The sequence below is a fragment of the Spermophilus citellus genome, assembly GCF_964194105.1.
Source record: "Spermophilus citellus genome assembly, chromosome: 1".
Taxonomy (NCBI): domain Eukaryota; kingdom Metazoa; phylum Chordata; class Mammalia; order Rodentia; family Sciuridae; genus Spermophilus; species Spermophilus citellus.
In genome coordinates, this window is record NC_138182.1 from 138,128,975 (window position 1) to 138,154,101 (window position 25,127).

Consider the following 25,127-nt stretch of genomic DNA (forward strand, 5'->3'; position numbering starts at 1 on the left):
TGCAAAGTCCCAATTACATAAAAAAGGGTCTCATGGTTTCGGTTTCCCACCAACCAGAGTGGCTTTGCCAGCACTTTTTCTCACTGTGACCCTGTCAAGACAGTGAGTGGGGGATCGCCTTCACCAGCCTCTGAAATAATAAAACCAAGAACAATACATACCTGTAGAAAGGAAAATAAGGGGCACGAAGTCCCACGTGGAAGCTAGGCCTGATCCTGGCTCTCTGGCACGTCACCTATAGACTCTGGGAGCTCACCTGGTCTCCCTTAGTCTGGGCTCTGTCATCCCTGCCCCCTGATGAGCTGTAACGCTCCTCTTCAGCCACCTGATGACCCTAAGCACCAGGGGTGCCACGGGGTTAACCTGGGCCACCTCCTCTGGACTGACATGCCTGTCCTGGCTGTGGCTGTGCCTGTGAGCTTTGTCCAGGCTCAGGTGACAGATGCTGGGTGATGTCTGCCAAGATGACAGAATGATGGAGGAGAAAGTGCCTTCTGATTATCAATCATAATTTTTAAAATTAGAATTGGAAGTTTTGACCAGTTAACACATTCATATGGCCCCACATTTCAACCACATAGAAACACTCTTGTTGCCAATAGACATTTTAATGACAATTCAATTCAGTGTGACAGGGTGGGGAGGTGGACACGGACACAATTCAATGACAGAGAATGGTTTTCAACAAATGGAGTGGGAACAACTGGATATTCACATTCAAAAGAATGAAGATGGACCCCTTCCTTACACCACATACAAAAAGTGACTCAAAGTGGGGCACAGTGGAGCACGCCTATAAACCTATAATCCCAGCGCTGAGGCAAGAAGATAGCAAGTTCAAAGCCAGCCTCAGCAAAAAAAAAAAAAAAAAAAAAAAAAAAAAAAAATGAGGCATTAAGCAACTCAGTGAGACCCTGTCTCTAAGTGAAATACAAAATAGGGCTGTCGGGCTGGGGATGTGGCTCAAGCAGTAAGGCGCTCGCCTGGCACTCGTGCGGCCCAGGGTTCGATCCTCAGCACCACATAGGAACAAGGATGTTGTGTCCACCGAAAACTAAAAAATAAATGTTGGCATTCTCTCTCTGTATCTCTCTCTGTCTCTATCTTAAAAAAAAAAAAAGAATTAAAAAAAATAGGGCTGGGGATGTGGCCCAGTGGTCAAGTGCCCCTGAGTTCAACACCTGATACCCCCGACCAAAATAAATACTAGCACTTCGCTTTTATTTTTTTAAAAAAGAGAGAGAGAGAGAGAGAATTTTTAATATTTATTTTTTAGTTCTCGGCAGACACAACATCTTTGTTTGTATGTGGTGCTGAGGATCAAACCCGGGCTGCACGCATGCCAGGCGAGCGCGCTACCGCTTGAGCCACATCCCCAGCCCCAAGAACTTCGCTTTTAGTTATTAAAGCTTTTTTTCCCAAACTGTGGTATAAAACATAAAATTAATTGTCAGTATTTATTTATTTATCTATTTATGGTACCAAGGATTTAACCCAGGCATACTCTCTACCTCTGAGCTACTTCCCCAGCCCTATTTTTAATTTTATTTTGAAACAAGTTTTTACTAAGCTGAGGCTGACTTTGAACTTACGAAACTCCTCCCTCAGCCTACCAAATCGCTAGGATTACAGGCATGCACCACCTCCGCTGCCTGGCACCATCTTGGCCATTTTTTTTTTTTTTTAAAGAGAGAGAGAGAGAGAATGAGAGAGAATTTATATATATATATATATATATATATATATATATATATATATATATATATATATATATATATATATATTTTTTTTTTTTTTTTTTTTTTTTAGTTCTCGGTGGATACAACATCTTTGTATGTGGTGCTGAGGATCGAACCCGGGCTGCACGCATTCCAGGCGGGCGCGCTACCGCTTGAGCCACATCCCCAGCCCCCATCACTTAATTTTTTGGTTCTATGAATTTGACTACCTTATTTACCTTACTTCAGAAAGTGGATTCATGCAGTATTTCTCTTTGTGTGACTTATTTCACTTACTGTGACTTGCGTAACACTCGCCCATTTGCTTCTTTTTTTAAGGCCAAATAAAATTCTATCCTATGTGCACACCAAATTTCATCTCTTCAGCCATCCTCAGACATGTGCTTGCTTCTGTTCCTGGGCTATTATGAGTAGCAGTGGCCGAATGTGGGTGTGCCTCAGCCGCCCCAGGCAGGATTAATAGGAGTACATGGAAGAATCTAGCCTGGAAAAAGTCTTTGCTTTGATGGGCAATTGGGTTTTGTTTTTTTTTTTTAAGAGAATTTTAATATTTATTTATTTATTTTTTTAGTTCTCCGCGGACACAACATCTTTGTATGTGGTGCTGAGAATCGAACCCTGGCGCACGCATGCCAGGCGAGCCGCTACCGCTTGAGCCACATCCCCAGCCCAACAATTGGGTTTTTTTCAGTACTGGGAACTGAACCCAGGGGTCCTTTACCACTGAGCAACATTCCCAGTTTTCAAAATTTTATTTAAAATATCTCTTGCCTCTGAGATATTGCTTAGGTGTATATCATAGACATGTTAGAAAGTTAGAAAGTCTATCGGGAAATTCCAGAAAGTCTGTTATCAGACTAACATCTCATATAAAAGTAGGGGACATATTTTTGTGGATGTTGTTGACAAACTTTTATGAAATAATCTTCCTCTACCAAAGTTAGACCAAAATTGTAGTACCAAAGTACTACCTAATCTACTTAGAATAAAGTTTTTCTAAAATTCAAAGGAGTTTATGTATGTACACGTTGACTGGGATAAGCAGAGGAAATTTTTATTCAGTATGTCTATATGTTCAGAAATAAGAAATATCTAATTCAGCATATACATTGGACAGTGCCTCATTTGGGCTATCTGTTAGAGATGTTATCAGTTTTTAACATGTGTTTATCAGCTTTTAAGTTTAACACTGGAATTTTTTGGGGGGAGGTATGAGAAATTGAACCCAGGGCACCTAACCATGAGCCATATCCCCAGCCCTTTGTATTTTTATTTTATTTTTTTTAATTTTGAGACAAGGTCTCACTAAGTTTCTTACAGCCTTGCTAAATTGCTGAGGCTGGCTTTAAACTCGAGATCCTCCTCCTTCAGCCTCCCAGGGAGCTGGGATTACAGGCGTGTGCCACAGTGCCCAGCAAGTCTGTTCTTTTTTTTTTTTTTTTAAACAACTTTATTTTTGAGAGAGAGAATTTTTAATATTTATTTTTTAGTTCTCGGCGGACACATCATCTTTGTATGTGGTGCTGAGGATCGAACCTGGGCCGCACGCATGCCAGGCGATCGCGCTACCGCTTGAGCCACATCCCCAGCCCGCAAGTCTGTTCTTTTATAGCAAAAACTCTTTACTAACTGCAAGAAATGAGAGAATGAATACATTTTTTTTCCTTTCTTTCTTTTTTTTTTTTGATGATACTGGGGATTGAACCCAGGGGTGTTTTACCACTGAGCCACATCCCAGCTCTTTATATTTTTTATTTTGAGCGAGGGTCTCACAAGACCCTGTAAGTTGCTCAGGGCCTCACTTAATTGTAAAGGCTGGCCTTGAACTTATGATCCTCTCAGCGCAGCCTCCTGAGTTGATGGGATTACAGGCATGTGCCACCGCACCCAGCAAGAGAATAAACACATTTTTAAAGAAGCTTTATGTTTTTACAGTTGGTAGATCTAGTATTTTTGTGCCCTTCCTTGTACCACTCTTGTTCTTTTCTGGCATTTTTCTAGCTATTTCCTGCTTATTTATTTCTCTGTATAAATTTTAGAATAATTTGTCTGGTTCCAGGGACAAAAGCTGCCAGTTTAGCCAGGTGCATGCCTGTAATCCCAGCAACTCGGGAGGCTGAGGCAGGAGGATCCAAAGTTTCAGGTCAACCTCAGCAAGACCTGTATCAAAATAAAAAGAGCTGGGGATGTGGCTCAATAACCAAGCACCCCTGGTTCAATCCTCTGTACCAAAATAAATAAATAAATAAAAATAAAAACCCCTGCCAGGCTTGACTTCTTCCATTCCCCCTTTGCTCAGTTGCCTGTGGAAGGAAACCCGCTCACCCGTGCTTTCTCTTTCCAGATGAAGGGAGAGGCTGGGAACGTCGGGAAGTCCAAGCAGCTCAATGTGAGCACCCCACCCAGCATACTGGTAAGACGGTAGCCAGGGGCTCTTTCCATATTTGCACTGGTGTGGATCTGAGGTTTCCCCCAAGGTTTAGGGGTGGCCGCCACACGGTGATGGTCTCATTTCATTGGCTGAACAGAGGACAGCTGACTCCAAACTCCCTTATAACTGCCCTAGTGAGTGAGGGAAGGAGGGGATTCAGTCTCACTGTTGTTCCCTGCCCTGCCCTGCCCGCCCACAGCCCGCAGCTTGCTCCACTCCTTTCTACAATTTCGGGGAGCTGCTAGGTAGATTAGAAGACCCACCATCCCTGATAAATTTGTAATCCTGTATATGAAATTGAGGTTTTAATTTGGTTTGATGATACTCAAAAGATGAAAAATTCCCCCAAAAAAGTTCCTGAAGAGTCTTGGGAATCCTAAAAAGGGAATAATCTGAATAGCCCAAGGTAACCCGTTTAGTGACTCAGGTTGACCTCGGAATGGTTTGTGTGGAAGAGCAATCTGTCTGGCCACTGCAGTCTGAGGAGGGTCAGGAAGGAGAGAGAGAGAGAAAGAAGGAGGGGGAAGGGGGCAGAGAGAGAGAGAGGAGTTGTTTCCAGAATTCAGCATCCTGACAAGCACAGTCCTGCAAAAATCTGAGTGGCCATGGGGAAAAGAAAAATGACTTGTTTTGTTATTGTTGTTGTTGATGGGGTAATGTTGAGGAGAAATAATTTGGTTCAGTGAAAATTCAGACTGCTTGAATGTGCTCAACTGAACATGGTGGCACACACCAATAATCCCAGCTATTTAGGAGGCTGAGGCAGGAGGACCACGAGGTTAAGGCCAATTTGGGCCACACAGGAGACCCTCATCTCAAAAACCCTCAGATCTTGAAGGTCTGGATTGAACTGTACCTGCCCTCATTCAGTCAGCAACCCCTCCTGACCCCCTGTACCTGACCTCATTCACCAACTGTAGATGAGCTGGGACTACCACCTCCAGCTCTCTCTTACCAAGAGACTTAGACACACAGTATGGGTATGACATTTGTCATTCCTATCCATAGTGCAAGGGGAATTAGTGACACACCTAGAAGCCAGTGTTTTCCTGCTCTGGGTCTGGCACTTTGCTCTTTGCCCTTTGAGCTCGAAGTGACCTCTGATTCAGAGAAGGACCTTTTGGAAAGAACATATGAGGGCCACCCAGCAATGGCCTCTCTCAGAACAGCTAATCTTCCCCTCCAGCTGGCAGCCCCGGCTAATCTAAGACAAAGGGATTATTAAAAGTCAGAGTGTGTGTTCAACACACTCTTCTTCAAGGACAAGAGGGTGGTGGAGCTTGGAAAACAGGCCTGACCCATGCACACAGTGAGCCCCTTTGACCTAGGAGAGTTTTTCTCCTCGTAGATTCTGCAGGTCCTTCTCTGGTGATTGTCTCAACTTTGCCTATTCATTAGAATTACTGGAAAGGTTGATCCAGGCCCTCCCTGAGACTCTTGTGTAATTGGGTTGGAGAGAAGACCCTGGGCATTGTGAGATATATATATATTTTAATGGTGATTCCAAAGTGCAGAGGATGGTTTATCTCCATGTGCCAAGAGGCCTGGTGACAAATTGCACAATAGCTGCAAGACTTGCTTGTCTCTCTCTGAATGTTAAATTGCCAAACAATTTTTCCAGGGTCAGAGTAATTCCCTTCCCTCTCTGAACCTGAAGCTCTGCTTTATATAACACACCCAGGTATATCCCAGAACCTTTGATAGCAAACAGCCTCCGACAGGATGTGAGAGAAAGTCAGCTGGTGTGGTGACCATAGTCCCGCAGTGTCCCAGCTGTGTCTCAGCAGTGAACTGGGGGAAGGCAGGAGGCTTGCTGGGTCTGAGGTTTCTTTGTCCTCCTCCAGGAGGGACACATTTGGGGCTCCATGAGGAGGACAGCTTTCATCCTGGGCTCTGGTCTTCTCTTGTTTGTGGCCTTCTGGAATTCAGTCACATGGTAAGTCAGCTTGGCCCAGCTCAAATCCAGGACCTGCGGGCAGTGGTGGTATGGTCGGGGGCAGAGCTTGGAGGAAGGAACTCTCCACCCATCAGTCTTTATCCAGAAACCTAATGGATTTTCTTCCAAGGCATCTTCAGCGATTTTGGGGTGCTTCTGGATACTTTTGGCAAGCCCAGTGGGAGAGACTGCTGTCGACCTTTGAAGGGAAAGAGTGGATCCTCTTCATTATAGGTGAGGTTTCCAGACCACAGTGCCTAGGGGAGGGCACACAGCCTAGTTTCACTCTTTTTCTTTTGTTCTTTACTTGGAGACTTCTTAGTTCTTTATTCCCAGGGATGAGAACTTGACAAGGGTGCTACAAAAGAGTACTAAGCTTGAGGACAGTACAGACACGGGATATCAATTACACATTCATTCACTCAAATGATATTAATAGTACAATGTGGCCGGGCTTGATGGCACATCCCTATAATCCCAGCTGCTTGGGAGGCTGAGACAGGAAGATCTCAAGTTCAAAGCCAGACTCAGCAATTTAGAAAGGCCCTAAGCAATTTAGCCTATAAAAAAGACTGGGGATGTGGCTCAGTGGTCTAGTGTCACTGGATTCAATCATCAGTACCAAAAAACAAAACAAAACAAAATAGTACAATATGCCAAACTTATATGAAGATATAGAAATATTTCAGATGAAGTATTTGCCTACCCTATTCAAAAACTAGGTCATAGTCCAGAAGGAGAGATAAAAGGTGTCAGTCCCAGCCTGGCACAGTGGGGCACACCCATAATCCCAGTAACAGAGGCTGAGGAAGAAATTTTGCAATTTTGAGGCCAGCCGGGGCAATTTAGCAAGACCCTGTCTCAAAAAATGAAAAGGGACATAGCTCAATGGTAGAGCATCCCTGGGTTCAGTCCCCACTGTTAACAAAAAAAAAGTGTCAGTTGTCCCAAAGCAAAAGTACAAACAATGTCCCTAGGGATCATTTTCAGCTGGGAGAATTCTGATTAAACTCACAAGGTCCGGTGGAATATTAAGCAATCACTGAGAGAACAACAAATCACAGACTGGAAATAATTTTATATGCTTCTGTTTCAATGATTTGAAACAGATAAACCACCTATTATCTGGGAGGTAAGAAAAACACCAGAGAGAGAAGACATTTGCTGGAAGGAAGTTCAAGGGCATTTTACATAGTGGTTTGCATACTGCCTTCCTCCGCTTACCTTCACAGTTCCAAGTAGGAACTTTAGTGGACACCCCCCCACACACCCCTAACACCCCGGGTAACTACCAACCCAACATTTTTCTTCCCAGCATAAAAAGTACTTTATTATATCTGAGTATAAAAATACATGTGTTCATTGTTAAAAATAAAAATCAGACAACTTGTAATAACCACTATTAATATATTAGTGTGCATCTCTAATACATTGGATATATAGTGATACCTATCAGACATCAAGTATATATAGACTGGGAATTTAATCCAGGGGAGCTTTCCCACTAAGCTGTATATCTCCAGCCCTTTTTATTTTTATTTTGAGACAGGGTCTTGCTAAGTTATTGAGGCTGACCTCAAACTTAAGATCCTCCTGCCAAATTGCTGGGATTACAGACGTGTACCACCATGCTTAGCACACCGACTATTTTTTTTTTTTAAAGAGAGAGTGAGAGAGGAGAGAGAGAGAGAGAGAATTTTTAATATTTATTTTTTAGTTCTCGGTGGACACAACATCTTTGTTGGTATGTGGTGCTGAGGATCGAACCCGGGCCGCACGCATGCCAGGCGAGCGCGCTACCGCTTGAGCCACATCCCCAGCCCCACACTGACTATTTTTTAAAACCCATTTTTTTCATTGAAAAGGCTGTTATGTCAATCAATATAAACTTAATATTTTCAGCGGCCCAGTCTATTCCATTATATGAAAAGACTCTAACATATTAGCCATTCCCTACTAACGGACTTTAAGTCTGCTTTTAATGTTTTCTTATGATTAAAAAAAAATGCTGTGATGGACATGTTTGTATATGAATCTATATGTTTTTGCTTTCTTTCTCTCTTTCTGTCTCTGTCTCACTTTCTTTTTTACTTCAGATATTACCAAATTACCCTCCAGATGGTTTGCACCAATCCTATGCCCCTACAGTGATGGCCAGGTCTCTCCCATGTCCTACCTACCACAAGACACTGATGGAGGACGGAGCGGGCTGGGGGAGGGGGAGCAGAGACCCAGAGTGAAGTTGTCCTTGAAACATCCTTGCCTTCAGGGATTTTGAATCTAGAGGAGGAGGCAAAATATGGAGAAATAAAGCTAGCAGTTCAAGATTTAGGCAATCCTGTAATATCACTTGAATAACTGCCACATGGGGTGGACAAAGTGCTATTTGTTCAGAGTGGGAAATCAGATGCTTGGAATGAGTTCATGAAAAAGTGGGATGTGGAGCAAAAAACAAAATATAAGTGTTTTTTTTATTGTTGTTGTTTGGTACCAGGGATTGAACACCAGGGCACTTAACCTGGAGCCACATCCCCAGCCCTTTTTATTTTTTTTAATTTTAAGACAGGGTCTCACTAAGTTGCTTAGGGCCTCGCTAAATTGCTGAGGCTGGCTTTGATCTTGTGATCCTCCTGCCTCAGGCTCCTAAGCCACTGGGATTACAGGTGTGCACCACTCAAATCTGTTTTAAGTTTTGAATATTTTCTGAAATATTCTGTAGCATGTCAATGATGTAGAATGTTAATAAGTGGAAGAGGATATACTATTTATTATCCAAATAAGGAAACTCATAAGGGTAAAATGAGGTGTTATTCATAATTATTCTACAATGCCAGCTGTAAATTGAAATCATCCTGTGCAAACAGGGACACGTGACATCCTATTTTTAGATGTTCTGAGAAAACAGTTCTAGGGTCAAACAAGGCTGAGAAAGATTGATATTAACAAAATCAAACAGGTTTCCTGCTGTAGGAATTCTCAGAGCCATGAACACACTTTTATGGACCAGACAGGGTTCTCCAAAAGAGTAGGGCATGAAGACTCTGATGAAAGAGTTGAGAGCCTTACACTTCAGGAAATGCAGCCCTGATGACACCTGAAGTCCCACTTCTCCGTGCTAGGTAACAGGGATCAGGTTCCCCAGGTGACTCCTAGACCAGGGCCCACCGCGAACCCTCCATACCCAAGCACTTCACCAGTTAGTTCATAAAGGCTTTGTAGGCACAGCCTCCCAAAGGCCAATTTCAAATCATTTCTGTTAGAGTATATGATGTGCAGGAACACCCTTTGATGTGTGTGTGTGTGTGTGTGTGTGTGTGTGTGTGTGTGAGCACATCTGTATCTAACAACCTTAAAGATTGTTGTCCCCATTTTATAGCCAAGATAAAAAAAAAAAAAATACAGATATTCCTTAAGTGACCTGTCCGTGGTCCCACAGCTGGTTTTTCAACCAGGACTCTAAGTAGGGCCCTTGGTGTCCAGCACCAAGACCCCCCTAGCCAGGCACAGTCACCCTAACTCTTGTGTTCAGTTAATATGTGTGTTGCAAAGCCCGATGCCACCCTGATTGTTCCCTTCTGCTTTCAAACTGCAGGTGCCACCCAAGTGCCTTGTCTGCTCTTCTGGGCCTTCAATGGGCTTCTACTGGTGGTGGACACGACTGGAAGACCCAACTTCATCTCCCGCTACCGAATTCAGGTTGGCAAGAACGAACCGGTAAGAGTTGCTGTGACTTCTCTTGGTCAAAGCCCAGAAAGCCAGTCTCAGAATTCTTACTGCCGGCCCAGAGGGGCCAGTGTGAGCAAAGAAGTCATTGGCAAGTCTCCCTCAATTTAGATTAGGAGAGGAAAATAATTTGCCCTGAATCTCAGAGTCACTCAGCCAGGGGTCAGTGTACACCAGTGTTCTTGTCTCCTGATTCCCAGGCCTGGCTCTGTACCTGGGGTGCTGCCCTTCAATCCTACAGTTGGCATTTTAGGGACAGAAGTCATCATCTCAGGGGGCTGGGGACATAGCTCAGTTGGTAGAGTGCTTGCATCACTTTCACAAAGCCCTGGGTTCAATCCCTAGCACCACCACCAAAAAAAAAAAAAAAAAAGAAAAAGAAAAGAAAAAAATAGTAGTCATCTCAGCCTGGTACTAGGCCATGCCAGGGATGTTGGATGGCTCCTCTTTGTCGTGGGAACCTAGACAAGGAGAACAGGGTGCTGCTGCCACTGGGTAGTGAGACTGACAGCCAACAAGACAAGCAATAATCTCACCTTAACAGAGGAGTATGGACTCTGAATGCAGAGATGGCAGTTGTATTGTTGTTGTGTTTGGGTACTAGGGAGTCTACCCATGCCTTATTACATGCTAGTCAGGCACTCTATTACTGAAATACATCCCTAGCCCTTTTTATTTTATTCTGAGATGGGGGCCTCACTAAGTTGCCCAGGCTGGCCTTGAACTTGCGATCCTTCTGCCTTAGCCTCCTGAGTAGCTGGGATTACAGTGGTGGACCACAGAACTCAGCTTAAGATAGTTGCATTTTCAGCCGGTCCTTCTTCCTAATTATTCAATTGAACCAATGGTGCAAGTTACTTGGGAAAATCTATGATGAACAAAAGCCCAGACCCTGCTTAGGGGGAGCTCCAACCTGCTTGGCACCAGGAAGGGAGTCCCACCACTCCAGGGGCGTGGCTGGCCTGCTTGGTGCTCTGACAAGCTCCACAAACCTTCTCTTACACAACAGGGAAAAGCCTGGTTCTGAAACCCAGATTCTTTCCTCAGCTCCACCCTAAATACATTCTGGCTAAAACAACAATCATCTTTTGATCATGTGGCTAGGTGACTGGGTGAATCACCCAGCTCTCAGGGCATTTTGACCTGGCCTAGCACTTCAGAAAGGTGGAACAGGTAAACTGTGCTCTTGACTCAGCCCTTCAGAATGCCCCCTTCCTGAAAGGGAGCTGCTGGCCTGGCACACACTGCCCTTCTCTTGAGATGACAACCACCAGCCAGCTGGGAAGACTTCCTCCAGGTCCAGCCTGGCAGGACGTGAGCCCAGAGAGTCAAAGCCTGATATTCATCTTTCATTGATGGATCTCTCTCTCTCTCTCTCTCTTTTTTTTTTTTTTTGGACCAGGGATTGAACCCAGGGGCGCTTAACCACTGAGCCATGTCCCTAGCCCTTTATTTTTTATTTTGAGAGAAGGTCTTGCTGAATTGCTTAGGCCTCACTAAGTTGCTGAGGTTGACTTTGAACTTGCGATCTTCCTGCCTCAGCCTCCCAAGTCCCTGGGTATACAGGCGTGGGCCACAGCTCCCAGCGTGATGGCTCTCTTTAGCAGCCACGACTGGCTAAATTCTTACATCTTCGAGGCCAAGAACTATAATTAGCATCACTATTCAGATGAGGAAATGGAGGCTCTAAAATGTTCCATAGGTAGAACCATGATTCAGACTTGGGCTTCCTGATTCCAGGACTCATGCTCTTAACTACCAGTCAACATCAACTCAAGCCGGGCACCATGGCACACACCTGTAATCCCAGTGGCTTGGGAAGCTGAGACAGGAGGATTGGGAGTTCAAAGCTAGCCTCAGCCATGGTGAGGCACTAAGCAATTCAGTGAGTGCCTGTCTCTCAGTGAGACCCTGAGAAATAAAATACAAAATAGGGCTGGGATGTGGCTCAGTGGTCAAGTGCCCCTGAGTTCCATCCCCAGTACCAAACAACAACAACAAATCAGCTCAAGAACATCACCAACCTCTGTACAACCTGACAGTCTGCAATGAGGAGATAGTAGGGAGGTTCCATTGCATTTTGCAGAGGCTAAGATTCAGAAAGGTACAGGGACTTGCTGAAGATCAGTCTGTGACTAGGACACAGAGCCAGGGCCCACCCCAGCTGACTCCAAATTCAGTGCTCCTGTACTGTGTACAGACCAGGTGGGTACACAGGTAGGAAGGAACCTCCCATGGCCATTTAGTCTTTGGCTTTCTCCAGAAAGGACTGACCCCAGGAGAAACTATCAGAAGCAGATCCTCAAATGGGGGCCAAATGCTACCTGGCACTCACACAGTCCATCTCTGTCTAGCTACTGTCCCACTCCCCTGGATGCCTGGGGCACAACTGTAAGCTCAAATCACCAGCGCCTCCCCAACTAACCTCTCCCTGGGGTTGGCCTTGCTCCCTGCTTCACTCAGAGAACTAAAGCACAAGAGAGCTTCGCAGACACCTCATGGGCCTCCTGGCAACAGTGTCTGTGTCCTCCGCCTGCCCACCTTGTTCTGCAGGTGAACTCTTCCTGTTCTGACCTGCAGTTTCTTGCACTCTGTGTGCAGCACCTATCACCTCTTGTCTGCATCAGGAAAGTGCCTCAGCAATTTCAGCAATTCTCACCTTTTTTTTTTTTTTTGGTGGGGGGAGGGGTCCCAGGAATTGAACCCAGGGGTGCTTAATCTGTGAGCCATATCCCCAGCCCCCTTTTAAAAATATTTTATTTTGAGACAGGGACACCCTAAGTTACTCAGAGCCTCACTAAGTTTTGCTGAGGCTGGCTTTGAATTCACAATCTCCTGCCTCAGCCTCCCAAGCCACTGGGATTACAGATGTGCGCCACCACACCCAGTCACCTTTCTCTCTCTTTTTTTTTTTTTTTTGGGGGGGGGTACTGGGGATTGAATACAAACCACTGAGCCATATCCCCAGCCCTTATTGTATTTTATTTAGAGACTGGGTCTCACTGAGTTGCCTCATGCCTCAATAAGTTGCTGAGGCTGGCTTTGAACTAGGGATCCTTTTTCCTCAGCTTCCTAAGCCGCTGGGATCCCAGGCGTGTGCCACCATACCTGGCTCATCTCTCTTTTTTTGTATTCTCTCTCTCTCTACCCCACCACAACCCCAGATTATTCCTCTCTGTATTATAAATAGGCTATAATTTTTCATTTTTCCCATGATAAAAAAGAAAGCAATCCTTGACCCCGCCTCCCCCAAATCACTAGCACCGTAGCCAGTTCCCAATCATCCCCGTCCAACTTTTTCCCCAAAATTTTGTTATAATGAAAAAAAATCAAACACACAGACACAAAAATGTTGAAAAGTTCTTACAATAATCACTCATTTACATACATTCAGATTCATCAATTGTAAACATTTTACAATTTCTGCTTTATGTATAAATATATACGCATGTATAATATTTTACCTAAATGTTCGAAGGTAAGCTCAGGACATTGTAAGACTTCATCCCTAAGTCCTTCAGCCTGCGTCTCCTAGGAACAATCACAAAAGCATCAGCTCAGCCTCTCTAGAAACATTCTTCCAATAGGTGGTCTCCCCCAAACAGCGTTCCACCAGAAGTCCTTTCTGCAAGGTCACCAATGTCATTAAGTCCCCAAATGCATCACCACAGTTGTGCATTCCCTTGTCCTTGGCTTCAAGGACACCCCACTCTCAGGCGCTCCCCTTATCTCCTTCAGAGTCACGCCTTCTGGTTCCTTCTCCCCAACCTCTTAAAGTTGACTGCCCCAGGGCTCTGGCCTGGATCCTCTTTTCCTCTTTATCTTCATTCCCTCTTTATCTCTTCAGTGTTATGACCTTAAACACCACCTGTACATTGAAGCTCCTACAGAACTCTCTCTTGAATTCCAGGCTCAAATACCCTGCGGCCTCCTTGCTCTTCTCCAGCCACACAGGCCAGGAATATGGCTGTCCTATACCTTCTTACCAGCCTGGCCTTCGCTTGAAGGCATTTTCCCTATGTGTCTGTTTGGCCGGGTCCCTTCTCTTTTGTGTGTCTACATCTTACCATGTCAGTGAGGCCTACCCTGCCGGGTCTATTCAGGGTGAACAGATGCCTCGCCTCTGACCTGGGGCTCCTGCTGCTCTCCTTCTCTCCTTTAAACTTCCTTGTCACTAAAACACTTATCACGCAATATATATATTTTGATATTTGCAAAGCCTGTCTTCCCTACCAGAATATAAATCCATTAAGCCAGGGATTTTTGTTGTGTTTAATGATTTTCATCACCTAGAACACTAAATGCTAGCTACACAGTAAACACTAAGTACCAGTTATATGCATGGATGGACAAACAGACAAGATTGGCACCTTCTTCTCTGTCAAGATTTCCAGAAGACATTCATGGCCTCATCTTACATGTGATCTCAAATGAGGCTGGCCAGGCCTGGCCTCATTATGGGACAGAAATAAAACATGAGTGAATTTTGAGGTCAAAGGGGGGTGTAAGCTGTGCACAGTGGGCCCAGGTGAAAACCCTTGGGCAGGCCTCCCTCCTGACAGCCCATCACCACCACCAGGAGGTAGTCAAGAGGCTAGAAAAGCAACCCTGCCTTGTTTTCCCTGTCTGTCCTGGGCCCAGTTCAGTGAGGCTGGACACACAGGAGGCAGATAACTCGAGTCTCTGCATCCTTCACTAACAAGGTTCTCCCACTTAGGGGATTTGGCACCTTCTCCAAGTATGCTGGTGGCTCCCCAGGTTGCCTGCCAGGAAGACATGATGCTTGGCCTGAGATGGAGAGGACAGTGGTGTTATCTGCAGAACCAGAAAGGGAGAAGCAGTCTTGGGCAGCCTGAACACTGCGTGGGGCAGTCTCCAAGGGAGTGGTGTTACTCATCCACCCGACAGCCAGGGCCTTCCTGCTGCGATGTCCCCAGTCCCAGGGCTGGGGGTCAGGCAGGAGCTTCCAGCTATGCCCAGACATCACCCCAAATTTATCTCTGAGTTACAGGCTCCTGTGAGCAGGTCACAGTGGAGCCACTTTTCCAGGCGGGAAAGACCTACTTCTCACACTTCCTTCCCTCAACAGGTAGACCCCACGAAACTCTGCCAGGCTGTGCGCACAGTTCTTTTCAACCAGTTCGTGATCACTCTCCCCATGGCAGTCTTCTTCTTTCCCCTCCTCAAGTGGCGGGGAGACCCCTGCGGCCGAGAGCTGCCGACCTTCCACTTGTTCCTTCTGGAGCTGACCATCTTCACCCTGATTGAGGAAGTCTTGTTCTACTATTCGCACCGGTGAGCAGGGGCTCTGCCTGAGCACAGCTTATCCCCACCCTACCTGTGGCTCTGCACTGAAGCTTCTGTTGGTGTGGGACCAACACCTTCTGGTCTCAAGTCTCCCGCTAGTGGGTGGCAGGGAGACAAGTATTTTTCCCATAACTGACGGCTTCAAGCGACTGAGGAACATCCAGCCAAGAAAGAGCTTTTCCATTTGTATGGGGGGTGGGCAGTCTCCCATTCATTGCCTTATTGAATCCTTTCTGGGCAGCACCCTTATTTCACAGCTAATTCGAATGTGAGAGAGACCAAGTAACCCATTCCCCGAGCACACAGCCTAAGGAGTGGGGTCAGACCTAGAGGAGTGCAATCAGTGTTTTCCACTTAACTCCACAGATGTCACCCCTAGTCCCTACCATTGACTTCTGATGGTAGGGAGGGAGAAAGGAGAAAGGAGAATTGGCAGATTATTAAGTACTAATTATTTTCCCAGGCTCCTTCACCACCCAACATTCTACAAGAGAATTCATAAGAAACACCACGAGTGGACAGCCCCCATTGGGGTGACCTCTCTCTATGCCCACCCTATAGAGCACGTGGTGAGTACAGCCCCAGGATCTCCAGAGAAGAGTGGTGGTCCCAACCATCTTCCCTAAGGGCTCCTGCAGAGAATCAGGCCACATAAGGCCTTTCTTCTTCCAATTAATTAGTTGCCATTTATTGTCAACCTGCTCTCTGCCAGACTATATTAGGAGCCTCACAAGCTGAATCCCTTAATTCGTCCAACAACCACTGTAATCCTGATTTTGCTGATAAGGAAGCTAGGGCTCAAATAATTAATAACATGTCCCAAGGTACAAAGGTGAATGTCTCCAACAAAACAAGGTCCTGACACTTCCATCTTCTCCAGATCTGAGTCAAGCAAGTCTTCTCCTGGTACCACCTTGGGGCAAAGTGGACACCCACCTGGGTCCCCTCACTCTCCTAGGCCTGCATCCAATCATCCTTCCTCTTCCAGGCCTCCAACATGCTGCCAGTGATCGCAGGCCCCTTTGTGATGGGCTCCCATTTGTCCTCCATCACAGTGTGGTTTTCCTTGGCCCTCATCATCACCACCATCTCCCACTGTGGCTACCACCTACCCTTCCTGCCTTCGCCTGAATTCCATGACTACCACCATCTCAAGTAAGGCCCTCCTCCCCACAGGGGTCATTGACCAACAACCACCACCCACACTCTTCAAGCCTCTCAGCACACTGTGTGGGTGCTAGTGACATTGGGCTCTTCTGTCGCTGGGAATTTAACCTTTATTTAGAAACTTTTGAGTCTCTAATGTAGTTATGGACAGTCTTCAGAAAAATGTGTGCGTGCAGGAAAATCTTGCATGCATTTCCAGGGAAGTTGTGTTTTCTGAAAGCCCCCTGGATTTTTTCAAGTGTGGTCTCTGTACTTCCTAGAGTCACATGAAATGTTTGTTTAAAATGTGGGCTCTTGGGTTCCACTCCGTATCTCAAATCAAAATATTTGCAGGAGCACAGCCTAGAAACCTGCATTTTAACATGTGGCAAGAGGTTCTGAAGCAGGTGGCCCCTGGACCATATCTGAGCAAGCATAGTCCTGTCAGGTTCTTAAGCACATGTGCATCAGAATCACATGGTGAGGTTTCCAAGGGAAGACTCCAAGCTGGGTGTGGTGGCACATGCCTGTCATCCCAGTGATTCTGGAGGGGGAGGCAGGAGAACTGCAAGTTCAAGGCCAGCCTCAGCAACTTACCAAAATCCTGTCTCAAAAAAAGAGGGCAGGGAGATGGGGATGCAGCTCCAGATTTTGCAGGTCTGGAGTGGCCCCTTACATATGCTCATAGGATCTCCCCAGGTTGTTCTGATGGATGTGGTCAGCATGGTGGTGATAGGTGTGGATAGGAGGCCAGCATGAAGGACAGAGAGATCCACAAATGGTCCTCCATCCAGCACTGCAGTACCCTCCTCTCCTCTAGGTTCAACCAATGCTATGGCGTATTGGGGGTGCTGGACCACCTCCATGGGACCGACACCATGTTTAAGCAGACCAAGGCCTATGAGAGGCACATCCTGCTGCTGGGCTTCACCCCACTCTCGGAGAGCATCCCCGACTCCCCAAAGAAGATGGAGTGAAAGGGCCCTTGCCAGTCCTATCCCAGGAGTGGGATTCCAAGACACCGAGGCCTCATGATTGCACCTAACAACTTGCCTCCTTCAGCCACACTCTCTAATGACGGCACCATTAGGGCAGAGGAGAGGCTGGCTTCCTAGAAAAGCAGGGCCAAGGATAGGGCCAGGGTTTCCCCCAAACTTCTGCCCTTGTCCTTTCATGGGACCAGGAGTTAGCTTAAGGAAAAGGAAAAAAAGGTTCCCCAGACTGGAGGCCAGTCAGAGGAGGAAACCACTTTAAGAGGGCTCTGGCCAGGCCCTCTGGTCCTCTGCTGTGGGATGGAGGAAGGTCATCCCCTCCCCACTGTCTTGTGGCCTAGGTAAGATGCAGAGAATGATGGAGAGGGCAGTAGGACTAAGGCAATTTGGGCCCCAGGGAGAGCTCTTTCTGGTGTCAAGGAGTGGGGGAATCAGATATCACTTTGCTTCTTCCTACCCCAAAAGGCTTTTCCATACCTTAGTCAGGCCAGGGCCAGTTGTCCCTGGCAAATAGTTACAGGTCTGTTTTTCACATGCCACGTGCCAGTCCCAATTCTGCCCACTCCCATCACACACACAGAGGTCCCATTTCAACTCTGCCTCACTGCACATAAACACCCACAGGTGCTCCTCCCTGATCAACTGATAACAAGGAAGCACAGGCTACACCCACGAGGACTGCTGAGCTGGGTGCCCTTCACCCAGAAGGATCAGGGTCACAACCCTTTGGGGATACCTGAGGCCTCTAATTAACTTACATGAACCAAAACCAGAGGTGAGAACCCTTCTTTCCCCCAAGAGGAGTCCAGAAAAAAATGGCCAAAGGGCAAAACTCTTTTTCTCTGAAATGGTTAACCAGTTTTCTTAACAGGGTTTATTTGACTGGGTTTTAGCAGATACATTTTTCAAATGAAATCTAACCAGGACCCTTTTTATCTGAAACAAAGCCACAGGGCTATCTGGGTTTGAAACAATCACCTACCTCCCTTACCTCCCCTTAGGAGCAACATGCTCTTGAACCTTGTGGCTCCCAACAATTTAGACTACTCTTTGAAAGGCCACCATTACTACCATTATCATTTACCCCCACCATACTGGGGATTGAACCCAGGGGTGCTCTACCACTAAGCTACATCCCCAGCCCCTTTTATTTTTCTATTTTGAAAATAGAAAATATTGTCCAGACTGACCTTGACCTGGTGAGACTCTTACCATCAACCTAGAGTCACTGAGATTATAGAGGCATGTGCCACCACATCTAGTTAATTTACTAAATTCTTATATGTGTACTTATGCCTATTACTGACTTTCAGTTCTTTTGGGCCAAGAAAACCACCTACTGTGACCAGGTGAGATGGTGCACACAGCTGTAATCCTGTGACCAAGGCAGGAGGATCACCAGTTCAAAGCCAGCCTGGACAACTTAGCATGACCCTGCCTCAAAAAAGTACAAGGGCTGGGGACAGAACTCAGTGGTAAAGGTACCTCTGGGTTCAATCCTTAGTACCAGGAAAAAGTATATATTATATATATATGGAAAATAACCTCTTGTGGTTTTACAAAAACCTTAACATAGCTGGTACAGACCTGTAGACCCAGCTACCTGGGAGCTGAGGCAGGAGGGGCCAGCCTCTTTGCAACAGTGAGCCCCTATCTCTTTGGAGACAAGGAAGATCACACAGGGCCAAGCCTCCAAGCAAAACTACCCCAAACTACTTCCTTCTGAGCACCAGGACCGCAGAGGACTTGCCCAGTAGGCCAAGTCAACACTAAGCAGGCAGTACCTTCCCTGGCCTTCCAAGCCCCACCTGCCCCCTCTGGCCTTGATGGGCCCAGTCCTGTCTAGTGTATCCAACTGTTACGTTCTCCCCAGCTGCTGGCCTGCACCCACCTACAAGCAAGCATCTGGAAACAAGTCCCTCAGTACACTTGAGAGGATGGGGGATGAGGAGACTATATGAGAATTGCTTTAGATTTCAAGGTGCTGTACAAAAGGCATAGAGGGGGCTGGGGATGTGGCTCAAGCGGTAGCACGTTTGCCTGGCATGCGTGCGGCCCAGGTTCGATCCTTAAAAAAATTCTCTCTCTCTCTCCTCTCTCACTCTTTCTAAAAAAAAAAAAAAAGGGGGGGGGGCATAGAGGGACAAGAGGCTATTATTATCCTGGCTGCCATTGTTTGGCACCTGCACTTATCCTTTTCTCAATCAAATAGAATGGCCCTGAGGTTGGTAAATAAGACTGGGGGAAAAAAGAAAAAAGCCTTAAAGTCCCAGCAGAAAATGTGAAGAAAAAGCATTTTAAATAAACTTGCTTCCATTTATTCCTGATACTTTTTTTTTTCTCCTATAAGACTTGTTCTAATGTTCATGATCATAACATTTGGGAGCTAAGACAGTGCAATCAGTAGCCTCTTTGATGACCATTCCTGACAGGAATGTGTGGAAGTGAGGTTGAACTAATACATCTCCCTTTCCCAAAGTTCCAATCCACAGAACCCTGGCCACTTCTAAGCTTCCTTTGGCCAGTAGAGGTCCTGGGTAGTACTGAAGTTAAGTGCCCATCAGACTAGTGGGGGGAAATTAAAAAAAAAATCAACTCCAGAAGACCACTTGCTAGGGACTGCACCATGTATGGGAGACAGAAAATGGTCAGATGACCACATGAGGCTATGACTCACTTTTAGTTTTTCTCTGTAGAGTGGGGCTCACTGTTCCATCCCCGTCTCAGGGATCCCTGTACGACACAGGTTCCACAAGGTGTGATTACTGAACCATTACTTCTTCACTCTCACAAGAGTCTCTTCAGGGAGGGGCTGTGCCAACACTCTACAAGGGACACTAACTTTTTCTTCTTGGCTATCTTCGATTACAAGACCAGGCCCAGGCAGCGGATGGAGCCCAAGTGCCACCAAATAGGCTCCCACTCACATCTGGCAGTCTATGTCCCCCAACTCTCACTTAAGACATGGATTTAAAGCTGGTAAAAAAAAAAAAAAAAAAAAAAGGCTCTAAAGACCATTGAGGAAGCCACCTCGATGCACTGGCAGCCCAATGGAGGCCCTGCCTTCAGCAGACTCCCCCAAAGTCCACTGATAATGCCCTTGCAGGTGGCACTCAGATGCAGAGCAAGTTTCCTCTGGCTCTGGGGAACCCTAACTGGGCTCTATCTCACACCCAATAGCAGCACCCCAGATGGGAGACAAGCCAGTATTTTGCCTTTTCAAATTTTTATTTTTATACATTTTTTGTATTAAAAAGAAAAGCATAATTACCACAAATTACAAAGGACTAAAGCAGGACTAGAATAATGAATGAATCACTTCAGCCTGGAAAGCAGATACTCTCAATAATATTAATGTTATAATACAAGCTCATTCAAGTATTTTACATTTTTTTGTCCTTTTAAATGTGATATCCTAGCACATGGTAAAGATAATGTACTACGAGCGTAAGGTGGAACCTTCTTCGCAAAGCCAGATGACAAGTTTTCCTCTCCAGTGAGAATCGGGCTGTAAGTTCTTAAGTTCTCTGCCTCTGCCATCAACATGGCTGAAGGAGAGGGTGGGGCTGGGGAGAATCCAGGAACCCTTCCACACAAGAGGTACTTTGAGGTTCCCATTTGGGAGGGTGCCAGATGATCCAGACCACTCTACCCAGGCTTTTGGCAAAACACCCCTAGCTCTCCTAAAGGCTAGTCTTCTTGCTTCCTCCACCCCACTTCCAGAGCCTCCTGAGCAGCTTACTTTCTTTTGTAAATCAATCATCAGAAAAGGGGGGAAAAAAGAGCTACAATGAAACAAAAACATTTAACTTTGACATGGGGGCTCAGTGCCTCTTGCTGTTGTTCTGAGCCCTAGGGGTCCAGGCTGAGGCAGGACTGGATAGCCTTCTCTACTGATAGTGCATGTGTCTCAGGTTCTGGAGAGGGCACAAGAAAAACTTGTCCCTCATCAGGACTTAGGCACACACAGACCTTCTGTTTGACACCTACAGGTCATTCTGGCATGGACCAACCTTAGAAGGGCAGAGAATTAACAGGGGGTTGGGGCAGGCTGTTGCTTTGTGTCTCAGGTCTTAAGATTCCCATGGGAAGGTGGTGGATGTGAAGTGGCTAGTCCTGATGGCCCCTGCCACTCATACTTGTCACAGATACATCGGTCCTAAATTCAAGTGTCTTCAGAAAGTGAAGATGTAAACTACTCTTTGCAACATTAACTCCTAACATGTTACAAAAAAAAAAAAAAAAAAAAAAAAAAAAAAGAAAGAAAGAAAGAAAGAAAATAGCCCCTCACCCCTCCTCAGCCTATGTTGAGATGAAGTTCTCACCTACTCACCCCAAAGGTGCTTCCTCCTTCAGGGATATCTGAGAGGATCAGGGAGAGGATGGCAGCCCCTGGCCTGGGAGTAACTAGACGAGAACAGCCTTTTCCCACCTCCAAGGCTTCCTTGTGTCCCCAAACCCAGCAAGGGTCAAACACTGAGGTTTTTGTGGTGCTGGATACAATACAGGGCTGAGTGACCCAAAGGAAAAAAAGGGGGAAAGGGAGAGAAGGGGGTCAGGAGTCCAGTGTCTGGGACAATGTGGGGCAGGTACACCAGACTGGTTAGGGAGAGGCCTCAGATCCCATTGTTATAGCAGAGACTAGACATTCATCCTTGGTTCAAGACGACTGGGTCACAAGAAGTGAGATGGGCTTCCCACATACTAAGCACTGGGATGACAGAGGTGAGGGGGCACACAAACTAAAAGCAATGAGGTACCCAAAGACAGAGGGCAAGCGAGCCCCTGTCAGCCTGGGATACTGTCTCCTATTCCCAACCTTTGGGCCAACAGAGAAACCTGTTGAAGAGGAGGGCCAAAGAAGTTTCAGTAATTGAGAAACAAGACTGCAAACTTCTCTGTGTTGCCCAGTTCCCATTGGGGGTGAACATGCAGTCATGCCCGTACTTGACACACATCCCAGTCTGTGCGGGTCAGTCGGTCACCCTCCCTAGCTTCTGACGACAGTAGACTCCAGCCATTCCATTGTCATTCACAGCCCAACTCAAGCAGTCAGTGGCTGGAGAAGAGAAGTTAGGTATACTCTATGTCCACATATACCTTCCTGCCACAGGGCTTCACCAACTGGCAGGATTCCCCCCAGCCCCCAATTCCTCCTCATCCCTCGTTCCCAGGCGGGGTCTCATTCCCAGTTGGGGTTGATCAGAGAGAGGGTGGGCAGAGATGGCTTGCAGAGGGGGGGGATGCAAGATGGGGAGACCCCACCAGACCCTCGGAAAAGAACGGCACCTTTCTCCACCTTTCATGAGACATAAAGCTTCCTTGAGGTCTCGGTGATCTTTCAGGACAATGTGAGAAACATATCCAAGCCTCAGCTACCAGGTGTTCCCCTTTCCCCTCTGGCATGGGGAAGACGCTCGGGCTGAGGACAAGTGTGTTCCAGATCCAGGCCAACTCTGTTTTCCAACAGTTAGAAGCAAACTTGGCCTTGGGATTCCAAGGGTAGGATGAAGGGTGTCACGGCAGGACGGGGCCTGGCGTGAGGCGACAGCAAGCAGAGCAAGGACACGAAAGTGGCAGCAGTGTACAGACACAGGACGTCAGCTTCAACGATGCAACAGCAGGGATATTTTGGGCACGGCTCTGACAGCCGCCCCCAACTCTCTTGCCTCCAGGCGGGAGGCACTGTACATGCAACTCAGTCCAGAGAAAGATCCAGCCAGTCCAAGCCCAGGCACATCCAGAGAAGGTGGGAGCTCTTCAGGTTGACTCCACCGAGGAAAACAGGCATTTGGGTATTATTTCAGATTCCCGCTCCACAATAAGGCAACTTTTAAAAAAATATTATTTCCAAGAACAAAACAAACAAAAAAAATTTTCCAAGGAGAGGGGAAAGACATCACTTTCTATGGATTAGGTGGGGGTTTTCTGATTTTTTTCTTTTCTTTCTTTTTTGTTTTTTTTTTTCAATGGTCTATTTTGTCTTTTTTTTTTTCTTTTTTCCGTTTTTCCAAGGATGGAAAGGTCAGAGAAAAATAAAATAAATCATCTTTCAATAGTCTTTTCTGGTATGAGCAGCGTCTCTCTGGGCTGGGGAGTAAGGGGTGTGGGGAAAGGGGAGTGGGAGAGGCTGAAACCTCCCCCAACCCCCACTTTTAGATCCTTTGGTTTCCTTCTCCCAGAAGATGGCAGAAGGGCATGGTAGGGACAGCAGGGAGAGAACATGGTGACGGCAAACCCCACATAGTCAGGGGCTAGTGCTCCTGGGGCCCAGGCGCTGTCAGAGCCTTCCACGGGACAGTGCTGGGCAATAGGGCCCACAGGGCCTTCTGGTGGGCTGCATAGTTGGCTTGGGGGGGAGCAAGAGGAGGCTGTGGGTGGGGACCAGGGTTGCGGCATATCAGCCAAGGGCAGGGCTGAAGAGTGATTTTGGTAATCCAGACAAACTATCAATAATTTAAAACTTGATATATATATATATGTATATATATATAAAAAAATCTCCCCCCTTTCCCTCCCCCCTTAGAAGAAGCTGGGATGGAAGAGTCATGGAGAGAGGAGGAGAAGGGAGTTACGTGGAGGCTCTGCCCAGGGTACCTCTAATAGCCCAAATGGTGTACACAATGCTACTCAGCACAGAGGCCTGCTCTATTAATTCCAGGCCAGTCCCTTCTTTGTCCCCTCTCCTGGGACTGGGCACCCCCATGGACCCTCGACCACCCCACCCCTTCCCCACTCTAAATCCCAGGGCTAAAGGGCTTTTCACTTTCCCAAAGTCTGTGTATCCGAGTGCTGGCTTGTCCATTTGGCATCTTCCCGGATGGGCTGGCCAGTAGGTGGTGTAGGGGGTTGGTTGATCATGGTGGCAGGCCTGCTGGAAGACTGGGAGGGGCACCGCTTCCTGCCCTCACCACTGCCACCTCCTGCTACCACTGGGTGTCGCTTGTGGTTGCCCTCCTCACCCATGGGGGGCTGCAACAGAGCAGAAAGTCACAGGTAATTAGGGGATTACTATCCACTTCTTACCAGGGCTGCCTAGAGATCTACCTCCAAATGTAGACAATGGATTTGACCTTAAAAATGAATACCAGATATTAAGCATTTCTCTATGACACAGACCATGCTATTTAATGCATATTCTCCTGTGGGGCCCTCATCTTTCTTTGATGATCTGATTTTACATATGTGGAAAATGAGACACAGGAAAGTAATTTACCCAGGATCCCATAGCTGTTTAAATGGAAAACACAAAATCTAGGTCCATCCATCTCTCCCAAAGACCAGACTTTCATCCACATCCATATTGCTTGGGATCTGCTGAAGGATGATGTAAGGAATGTGGCATGCAGTATACTAGATGCCTCAGCTCAGAAGGCCTAGATGCTTCTGGAGGTCACCTCACTCCCTTCCAGGCACCTCCATGGGCCACTGAATGAAATGTCAAGACTATAAATCACCATAACAAAGATCCTGTGACCTTAAGAACATTATCTTCCCTTTGGGGTACCAAAATTAAACCTCTGTTCCACCTTCGGGGTTTACCAATCAATTATATAAGGACCCTCTGCAATTGTACACCCCTCCCCCCAAGGATAGAATATATTAGGAGGCTTGGGAAATAATAACAATAAGCCCTTCCTACTTCACCACTAAAGTGTCCAATGAGGTCAACAAGAATCATCTAGCATAGTACTTGAGAATAACCACTCAGTGGCAGTTTTATTTATTTATTTACTTTTTTGTGCCAGGGATAGAACACATCCCTATTTTGTATTTTATTTAGAGACAGGGTCTCACTGAGTTGCTTAGTACCTCATCATTGCTAAGGCTGGCTTTGAATTCACATGCACCAC

At 46.5% G+C, this 25,127-nt stretch overlaps 2 protein-coding genes across 8 annotated transcripts in view; one reads left to right on the plus strand and one right to left on the minus strand.

The window, feature by feature from the left end:
• The window catches only part of FAXDC2 (fatty acid hydroxylase domain containing 2), a 35,470-nt gene extending 16,240 nt beyond the window's left edge, over positions 1-19,230 (plus strand). Inside the window, exons 2-9 of one of the 2 annotated variants that reach the window (XM_081285965.1) lie at positions 4,084-4,152; positions 6,015-6,106; positions 6,237-6,340; positions 9,699-9,820; positions 14,919-15,124; positions 15,600-15,705; positions 16,125-16,291; positions 17,103-19,230. In XM_081285965.1, coding sequence (XP_081142091.1) covers positions 4,084-4,152; positions 6,015-6,106; positions 6,237-6,340; positions 9,699-9,820; positions 14,919-15,124; positions 15,600-15,705; positions 16,125-16,291; positions 17,103-17,259 — 1,023 coding nt within the window. In that variant the 3' untranslated portion in view covers positions 17,260-19,230. The remainder of the gene's footprint in view (positions 1-4,083; positions 4,153-6,014; positions 6,107-6,236; positions 6,341-9,698; positions 9,821-14,918; positions 15,125-15,599; positions 15,706-16,124; positions 16,292-17,102) is intronic. The other variant, XM_081285966.1, reaches the window with a different exon arrangement.
• Positions 19,231-21,465: 2,235 nt separating this feature from the next.
• The window catches only part of LARP1 (La ribonucleoprotein 1, translational regulator), an 82,960-nt gene continuing 79,298 nt past the window's right edge, over positions 21,466-25,127 (minus strand). For all 6 annotated transcript variants that reach the window (XM_081285920.1, XM_081285919.1, XM_081285918.1 and 3 more), the window contains exon 19: positions 21,466-24,246. In XM_081285920.1, the coding sequence (XP_081142046.1) occupies positions 24,037-24,246 (210 nt within the window). In that variant the 3' untranslated portion in view covers positions 21,466-24,036. The remainder of the gene's footprint in view (positions 24,247-25,127) is intronic.